At 41.3% G+C, this 9772-nt stretch overlaps 1 protein-coding gene across 2 annotated transcripts; it reads right to left on the bottom strand.

The window, feature by feature from the left end:
- Positions 1–2035: 2035 nt before the first annotated feature.
- Positions 2036–5671, bottom strand: tlx1 (T cell leukemia homeobox 1). 2 transcript variants are annotated; one of them, XM_080869186.1, is made up of 3 exons: positions 5114–5671; positions 4151–4388; positions 2036–3319 (listed from the first exon to the last, which is right to left on the bottom strand). In XM_080869186.1, exons 1-3 carry the CDS (start codon positions 5562–5564, stop codon positions 3109–3111), a joined length of 900 nt encoding a protein of 299 aa, XP_080725312.1. In that variant the 5' UTR covers positions 5565–5671; the 3' UTR covers positions 2036–3108. The 2 variants fall into 2 exon arrangements, with proteins under 2 accessions (XP_080725312.1, XP_080725313.1); XM_080869187.1 differs by having other exon boundaries at positions 4151–4352.
- Positions 5672–9772: the final 4101 nt, after the last annotated feature.

Raw genomic sequence — 9772 nt, 5'->3', positions numbered from 1 at the left:
AACCAGCCACAGCTGATTCTCATTGTAGATGAACATCTACACAGGTGTTACTCCTTCAATTTTTCAACTCCTTCAATTCTGGCAGCCAGAAGATTCTTTCCTAGGTGTGTTGCCCTAGATGACATAAGATGTGATGTGGATGAGAACCTGTGGCCAAATGGAGGAGACCGAGTAGATTAGCATTACTATTGTATGTGTATCAGTGGATGGTGTGTATACAAATTCTTGTATTTTGGGATTACTTAGTGCAAAAAAATAAAAATACATAAACAAATATTAACGAATTCTGCATGATGTCTGATTCATTCCAGTAACATATATTGAAATTATAAACAGAGATGTGTCCTTGTTTTACACAGGAAACACTGTAATGCTACATGTTGTTAGTGTTTTTTAGGTCATTGTTTTGTGGGTGACAAAGTGTGTTTGTCGGCTGTCAACCTTTGCTAGTGTTCTGGAAGAATGAGTTTATTTGAGACCTGAATGAAGTGTTTTGGTAGTTGTAGTGCATTTTGAATGTGAAATGAACTGCTTTGCCAAGGTGAGGGTCAGTTAGGAGGATTGTGTGAAGAGTTTTGCAAAAGTGACCTAAGTATTGTGAAATGTGTCCTAGCGGCTGTAAAAAACTGTAAATAGGACAGCTGATATTGGGACCTTATAAACAACCGACTATGTAAAGGCCCTCCTACCCTCTCCTACTAGAGCTTTTTAAAATTGCTCATCTCCACAGGATTCAACTGTTGCAAAGAATCACTTCAGAGTGTATGATGCAGCGGGCCGTGCAACACCATTATTTTTTTATTATTTTTTAAGTATGTCAATGACATCACTGGAAGCAAACCAGGCTGCAGCATGCGCACGCACGCACGCACACACACAGACACACACACGCACTCAATTAATTGCTCGTTAACTGAAGGTGCCAGAAAGCCGTTGCCCACTTTAACCCCTGATAATGACTTTTGTTCAGAAGTACTAAAACTGGTCAGGAGATAATCTTGATTTATATGTAGGTTACTCTAAAGCAGGGGTGTCAAACTCAAATACACAGTGGGCCAAAATTCAAAACTGGAGCAAAGTCGCGGGCTGACGTTAATATTTACTGAAAAAAAAAAATCTTCCTCCAGATATGAGAATGAATCTTTTCTTATGGACTCAAACACGTTTTGCTGAAAAACTGAATATGGAACAAGCAAAGCTTAATACTAAACAATATATATATTAGCTGTATAATACCAGAAGGCCAGCTCTAATAATAATTTGGTATGGCTTTGCGGGCCAAACGTAATTAGGCTGCGGGCCAAATTTGGCCCGCGGGCCAGAGTTTGACACCTATGCTCTAAAGCCACACTTCCACTGTCTGGTACTGCTCAGCTCACTTTGATCTAGGCACATTTCTCTGTGTTGTTCTCCATTTAAGACAGAGCTCACTCAGAGGACTCTAGGGTGAGCTCGGAGGCAACACATGAAGCTCACATCATCATTATCTTACTCAGGGCATTTATTCTGGCCTGACCAGCAGGACGTTTTGCTGTGATCCTGGATGTGCAGTGGATTCTTTCGCTGCCTTGTTGTCTTTCTTAAACATAAGATTGGGATGTGTTTATTAATGTATACGTATCACAGCCCCAACATTTTGATTTAATCTGATTTCAGGCTGTTGCAGGGATGTGTGTGTGTGTTGGGGGAAAGGAATTCCAGGAAGCTCCAGTGTGGATCAGCTTCAGCGGCTCAGCACTGATGTTTCTGAGTGGATGATGAAATTCTCCTTCAGCCTTTCAGAAACCAGTCCTGGCAAATGTCACATCACACATGTATACACGCACAAACCTGCTCCTGCAGTCTGTTGGCATCAGTGAAAAAAAGCAGAAAATATCCACATTTATGTTTTTGTTTATACACGAATGTATGAGAAGAACTACATCTGTCTGACAAAAAAATAAGCAAAACAAAATTCAAACGCCTGATTTGCATCTGGAAGTGCTGTGAGAAGTGACTGACAATCAGTGAGATACTTTAACGATAGCCTGCGAAGAGAATTCGATCTACTTAAATTACAGAACATAACACAATCATAGTATTTGAAGAAATTCATTATTTTTTCACTTCAGCCATTAGCGTGTCACACGGGGAAAACTACGGCATACGTGTACACACACACACACACACACACACACACACACACACACACACACACACACACACACACACACACACACACACAGTGGGCAAAAAATGAACACACGGCAGCTTTGTGTCATTGTTTTTTGGTGTCAGGTCTAAGATCCTTTGCTTTACAGTGGTGAAAATACAGTCTGTAAAAGCCTTTTACAAAAATAAGAGAAAAGAAAATGTAATATGAGCTAAACTGTGGTGAAAAGTATGTTTTTTGTTAAACGTACTTGTAAAGTGCCATGGTATTTGTTCCCCCATTAATCGGATGATTTTGGACCATATATAGCCGAGCTGCAGTAAGACGGGGTGAAACACACAGGTTTACTCTTCTCACTCTCGCTGTTATTCATCTCAGGTGATAAAATAAGTGCTCTTTTATGCTGCTGTAAGCCAAAATTCATTTCATGTGCATGACATAGTGTAGGATAATATGGAACACAAAAAGGTGAAAACTTGTGTCCAGCAACACAAGTCAACAGATGAAAAGTGGCAGTTACATCACAAACTGCTGTGAGGGGCTGGATAGACACTGATTGCAGAAGCATATTCTTTTTGTAAGAGACCCCATATGAAAATACGTTATTTAGCCATTAATCATTTAGTCTCTTTTAGGAAATTACAGTAGCTACAACAACTCTTCGATGCCACTCTGTAACACTGTCCATCAGTACTCCTCCAAATTATTCCCGAAGATTAAACCTTGGTGTCTGCAGAGCTGGATTCACTCCAGACCACTGAAGGATCCACCTCAGACTGTGATCCCCATTAAGAGCGAGTAGTGCTGGGGGACTCTGTCTGATGGCGCTTCAATGTCTGTCTGACAGTAGATGGGTGACAACAAGAACAGGGACATGACCTTGCATGTAGGCTTTAGCCAGCTTCTCTGCTATTAAGCAGTCTCTCGGACACCCTGCTGGATGGTTTGTGCTGATTCTACTCGCAGGCAGTTACGCTGCTTATCTTTGCGGTATTCTCGTTCCATGGCTGCAGGCTCTGCAGGGCAAATAGAGAGCTGTTCTGTAGGCACAGCGGGTCTGGGGTCACGGGTTGGTTGATCGTCTTCTGGAAGGCCTCCTGCTGCAGCTGCATGAGGATCCGATTGGCCTGCTGCCGCTCAGCCTCCCGCTCTTCCGCCGTTTGCCGCCTGTATCAACAACAGAGTGACATGAAATCGAGCACAGATTCAGCACAGTGTACAAACACGAGCTGTGACACTCCGGGGGATCAGAATCAGGCTACATCGGTTTGTTTTGGGAGAGACACAGAGAATTTGGAGAGTTATGCTGTATGTTTTCATGTAGCTCAACTGTCTAACTAAAATAGGCTAATGCAAACAGTTTCTTTCAAATATCAGTGATGTTTGATCTTTAATAGTTATTATTATGAAAATGTTTTCTGTTGCTGAATTTGCTCTTAAAAATGTAGAAATGGGAAAGTAGTATTAAAAGCCTTTCCTGAGCTTTTCTGTGACACAGAAAATTATTATTTCCAGGACAAAAAAAGAGATTTCTACAGACAGAGAAATGTTCAACAATATTACCACATTTTAATAGTCACAGAGCCAGAAATCTTCACAGAGCGCCTGTTTCAGTGTCTCCAAGTTGAGCTATATACATGCCAGTAGCTATTAGTAGGCTCATTTCATTTGAATTCATTTGTCCAATGGCCTTGTTAAATTGGGAGGAAGTTTTCTGCCTTCAGGCACTTCACCACAATCCTGCAATGAAATTAAGCTACACAGCCTCTACCTCTATGAGGATTTACGGTAAATGTGCAAATAAGAACACAACAAGATAACGTCACAAAAGGGAAACTCATGGTGGAGTATTTGGATCCAAGGAGACCTTTAAAAAACACAGATGGTTTTCCTGACACCCCCTAGGAACCAAATAGACACGCAGTCTTTGATAAAGAATGTCTGTTCAGCGCATGTTCGGTAGATTTTGTACCAACGCGTATACACTGGTAACTTCACCTCCACTTGGTGCGTCTGTTTTGGAACCAGGTTTTGACTTGTGCGTCGGTCATCTTCAGTGCTTTGGCCAGCGCAGCACGTTCAGCCGACGCCAGGTACTTCTGCCGGTGAAAGCGTTTCTCCAGCTCACAGATCTGCAAGCGGGTGAAGGACGTCCGGGGCTTTTTCTTCTTCGGCGGTGTCCGGTTCTGATAAGGGTGACCTACACGACGTGTTACAGTGAGGGGTGAGAGGGACACTAAACAGGAGAGAAGGGCAGAAGGACGAGAAAGGAAAGGACAGGATGAGACAGGACAGGGAAGCAGGATATGCAGAGCAAAAAGAAACCGAGAGCGCACCAGCAGCGTAGCAGGAGAAAAGCAGCTCCGTAAAAATAAATAAAACTATTACATATATCACACGTATCAATAGTTTCCTTTAATATAATGCAGAAATCATTTTTTAAATTATGTATATATATTTTAATTCAGGGATTGAAAAACCATGGGCAAACCACCACATTGCCTTACGGCAAATCAGCCACATATTTAGTTATAAACAAAATTATATTTTCAAAATTTAAAATCAATATTTTTATATTAGAAACACGGTGCAGTTACTAAACACTAAAATTCCGGAGCGGCTCCACAAACACAGAGAGGCAGCCACAGGTTTTCACGCGTATTCTGTCTGTGTACAAATTACTGCTGAGAATAACGGATTCTTCTCTTCCCCCCGTTTTATTGTAAGTGGACATTTGCTTTTAATTAAAAAGTACCGAGTTTAAACTAACGTTTAGTATTGCTATTTTATCCTCTCTTCCACACACACTCATATTATTCTTTTTTTATTTTAAACAATGAATAATCGGGCTACAAAATGAAGAGAGGCCGCAAAACAGTCTGCCAGGTACATTTACATTTTCATCATAGGAAGGACCAATAAATACTACTTCTAGCAATTCTAATAATAATAAGTGGATACCTGTGAATCTGTCTTTAGTGTAGCGTCGATTGCTCTCCATCCATGGGAACGTGAGCGCTGTCAGGTTGTTGATGGTCCCGCTCATCGCAGGCATGGAAGAGTTCCCGGCGCTCAGAGGCCGGTGAGCGGGGACACGGATGACCCCGGCGGAGTTGACGTTAGCACCGTTCATATTCACGCCCATACTCATTTGATAAGCACCGCCGAGGGAAGACATCCCGCACGCGCTGCCGGTGCCGTTATATCCGCTGCTGTTGCACGTGAAACCTCCGTTCACGCCGCCGCTCGCGCCGCTGTTGTAGGCCAGGTGTCCGTAGTCCGGCTCGTGCATCCTCGTGCCCAACATGCAGCTTTGCTCCACGTTGCTGAGGATCTGATCGATGCCAAAACTGATGGACTCCACTTGCGCGTGCTGCTGCAGGTGCGCCCCCAGTATCCCTATGTGATCCATGGCTTCCACGAGCCGCCGCGAGCCCCCGCTCCTGCGCGAGGAATTTAGGCTGCTTCACGCGCCACTTCCTGAACTCTAATGTATGTGCTCACGCGAGCTCCGGCAGTTCTAGTGCATGCGTCTTTCTGTGTGCGTTTGCAGGAGAACCCCAACACCCCCACATCCCATACTCCCCTCCCAGCGCACGAGGACACCAGTCAAACTGCCAGAGATTAGACAGAGATGAAGATCCGGTTTCAGGCCTGCGAGCTCAACTGGTTAAACAGGCCACTGCTCTCTAAAACACAAATTAACCGCCGCACACGATCAGTTGGAAACAATTGAAGATGTTTCTGCTTTTGGCACTTTTTTTGGACATTTACTGTGCGGGCCTTCAGGCCTTCAGCCGAATATTTAGCTTAACAACCTGAAACAAACCGTTTGTGCTCTTTCTTCATTCTCTGACGCTAAATTCTGTAGTTTTCATTTGTTCCAGCGCTGGTGTGAATTACCGCAGGGAAAAGATTGAAAATTCAGTTTGGGCCATTTTCTCCCAGCTGCGCGGCGCTGAGCTAAGAGGAGCTGTAGAAATATGAATGAAGAAAACAAAAACGACATTTTTTTTTTGCTTAAGGGAATTTGAGTAGCATTTACACATTTTTCGTTTTTTTGTTTTTTTAACATTTCATACATTTATCTCAGCAACAGTGTTTATAGACCCCGCAGGTAGAGAAAAAAATGCATTGAACCCCGTTACATTTAAATTCTGTGATCGGCCGACGGTCTGACGGCTGAAGTGGGTCCGTGAACTGAACTCTTTGCAACCAAAGAAATGGCCCCAGTTCAAAGAACACAACGCAGTCAATTTTAATCTATGCTGCAAAAATTGGGAACATTGATAGTTTGGTCTAATGGGCTCAAATATGAATCACTGAAATAAATGAATGGTACGCTGCTCCTTTGTTGTTGCATCGACATCATTAATTCATGTTTAGAGGGATGATGGGACACAAACACCGTTTAACCGAAACAGAACTGCACACGGTGCTGCTGGAATGTTTTCCCCGCAGACAATAAAACTAACATAAATTTCAAAATTGAAGTTAATACACACAAATAGCATGTTGTTTTTCGACAGTTATTTTAAATATTAACGATTCTGGAAATGATCAATGACTATGCGCGGATTTAAATTAGGACGATATTTATCGCAGCTTAACAGAACAAACAGTTCTAAATTTATTCAATCGTGGATCGTAGATCATAGCAATATTAAAATTAATATAGTAACTTTTATATTTTGCTTATTTCAAGACACAACTATAGAAACTCCTCGTCAAGTGAATGAAAAATTAAACCGCACAGTTTATTGATTTTCTCTCCTAAAAGCCACTGGGACTTAATTACTTAACGTGGGGATTACTATTTGATACCTTTAAAGAGTTTTCACTGGCCAGTCGGTCGACATCAAATTTTAATGCCTAGCAGCGTTTCTGCACACTAAAGTGCAGGTCTTCGTTTAAAACGGGACCGATAATGAACATTAGGGGAAAGGCTGCTAAATTACAAGGATCAAATGCAGTAGCTCACTAATACAACGCAAGACTGAACTTAACTCCAAGCGTGGTTTCAAGGAAATCAGTTTTGGAAGTTTTATCTCTTCATGAAAAGCAGCTTTAAAACGGAATACTGCACTAAAACACAGCTGCTGTTTTTTGGAAATACATTTCCTTGAACTAAAGTGATTTTCAGAAATAATTTTATTTATTACAAAATGCGAGTTTATGGCTCCAAACATGAACGAGCATTTTAGCTCTAAACTCTGAACTTTCTACTGGGAAAAAAAAATCAGCTATAGAAAACTGAGTGTGTGATTAAAGCGCTAATATGTCACTGAGAGGCTCCGACAGTAAACTAAATGATCAAGTCGCCGTTTTCATTTCAGCCCAAAGGGCCTCATGGAGTCTGGAAAAAAACTTGACTAAAATGGAAACAGGCTCTTTAAGCAGCATAAGCAGAATAATCACCGTTAACTGAAGCTGAAAAGTATTGCCTGTAGAAAAGGCTACCACAGAACATTATAGAGCCAGAGTACTTTTACACATTTGTTTGATCACTGCCCCGAGTACTTGTGTCATGTCTTCTGATCTGATTTTTTAATAAGGTTTCTCAGTTAAAAAAATAAAACTTAAAACCTTAGATGACACCCGAATCCCTATTTACTAGAATCTTACACTCTTTTTATGCTTCTTTTGTGTGTGTGTTTGTCTTAATTTTTCTAGTTTAGTGTTTATGACATTTACAGTCATAATAAATAAAAAGAAATTTAGAGAGCACAGTTTCGTGGGCCCCGCAGACTGGTGTTTAATGTTTTTTTTCCTCCTCACATGGATTGGTGGAGCCATCAAAGCAGGCATGTCTGTACCTTCGTTAATAAAGTGTGAATGCCTGTGTTATTTAAAAAAAATCAACCCTATTTAATTATGAAGGGAGAAATTACCCATAGAGACAAAAAATACAACACAGGAATCTTTTGGGACTGTCTCTCCTCTGAAGACAGCCATAAGTCACAATTAGAAAATTGCAGCTTTTGGGAATTCCACAATAGCTTTATTCTTCAGCCCATTGAAAATGGGTATGATAAGGAGGAAGTGAAGGAAGCTTGGATTATTATTAGCTTCAAAGTTACACAGACCCTTATCTTGGGTTGTGACCCTAACTAAGTAATGCCCATGCAAAGACCAAAGTTAAAATAACCTGATCAGAAATCACATGTTCACATGTGTCATATTAAAAAAAACGACCCAGCAAACAACTGATATCAAAGACCTGTATGGTTTAACAAATTGCCAAAAGCTTCCAAGTAGTGAAAGCTAAAGCAAATTCACCCCAAGTCAATGCAAAATCTGCTCAGAGAAATTGCAAAACTGCATTTGCTAAATCTTAGACTCTACAGACCCCAGTTAACAGGTTGAATTCAGTTCAGTTTCACTCATATAACACCAAATCATAACAACATTTGCCTTAAGAGACTTTATATCAAGCTCAAGAGGCACCCTTGCTGCAGGAAGGAGCGCTTTCACAAATCATTCATCCCAACAGCAGTTAGACTCTATAACTCCTCAATCACAAAGTCATAAGTAACTGGACATTGTGGACATCCACGGACACCACTTCATGCATAATGGACCTTCTGTAATAATTATAATGTATACTTACTCTCTCTGCATTTGACCCATTCACTCAGTGAAGCAGTGGGCAGCCAGTAAGCAGGTGCACGGGGAGCAGTGTGCAGGGAAGGTACAGTGGATTCGCACCTACGACCTTCCGATTATGGGGCGACCACTCTACCTACCGAGCTATCCCTGCCCCTAAAAAGATGTCTCCTTCTAGCCAGATGTATATGCTATGTGTATGGATGTGTGCAGGTATATATGTATGTATGTGTATACATATGTATATTTAGTGTGCACCTGTGTGTGTGTGAACATGTCTATACATTGGACTAGTAGTGGTAGAATAGTTATGTTAAGCTATATAGTTTATGTCTTGCATATTTCCACAACCATATCCATAATCACATACTGTGTATGCTACCGTTGTATATAGTGTATTATCTTACTTTTTAAAATTTTATTCTTTATTTTATTTGTATTTTTTGTATTTTCCTTCTGATATCTGTACCTGAGCTGAGGTAACGCATCCCCGTCGTGGGATCAACAAAGTCTTATCTTATCTTATCTCTTATATTATAAAGTAAAGACCCTACAATAATACTAGAGAAAACCCCTACAATCAGGGGGACCTCTTTGAGCAAGCACTTGGCAACAGTGGGAAGGAAAAACTCCCCTCCAATAGGAATAAGCTCAGGAAGGGGCAGCTGCTGAAAGCTTTTAGGAGTGAGAGTAGGAAGACAGGACAAAAGACATATATGTTAAATGTTAAAGTCTAAACAAAAATCCCCCTGCCCATCGGTCTTTGGAAGGGCTGCTGAGATCAAGTGTCTTCTCTCCAAACAAACAGTCCCCCCATCCCCCCCTCCAAAACACACACACACACACACACACACACACACACACACACACACACACACACACACACACACACACACACACACACACACACACACAAGGCAGAACAAACATGGCAGCATGGCTTAGGCTTGCAAAATTGCATCTAAGCAAACCAAGACTTTTGGAATAGTACCAAGTTTATTTATATAGCAAATT

Source organism: Rhamphochromis sp. 'chilingali' (assembly GCF_963969265.1).
Source record: "Rhamphochromis sp. 'chilingali' genome assembly, chromosome: 20".
Lineage (NCBI taxonomy): Eukaryota > Metazoa > Chordata > Actinopteri > Cichliformes > Cichlidae > Rhamphochromis > Rhamphochromis sp. 'chilingali'.
The sequence above is the reverse complement of the archived record's forward strand: the minus strand, read 5'-3'. Positions and strand labels throughout refer to the sequence as shown.

Coding starts and splice junctions, on each gene's coding strand:
- tlx1 (XM_080869186.1), bottom strand. CDS start 5,564: ATGGATCACATAGGGATACTGGGGGCGCACCTGCAGCAGCACGCGCAA. Junction 4,389..5,113: donor CACTAAAGACAGATTCACAG/GTATCCACTTAT, acceptor TCTCCTGTTTAG/TGTCCCTCTCACCCCTCACT. Junction 3,320..4,150: donor AACAGACGCACCAAGTGGAG/GTGAAGTTACCA, acceptor TTGTTGATACAG/GCGGCAAACGGCGGAAGAGC.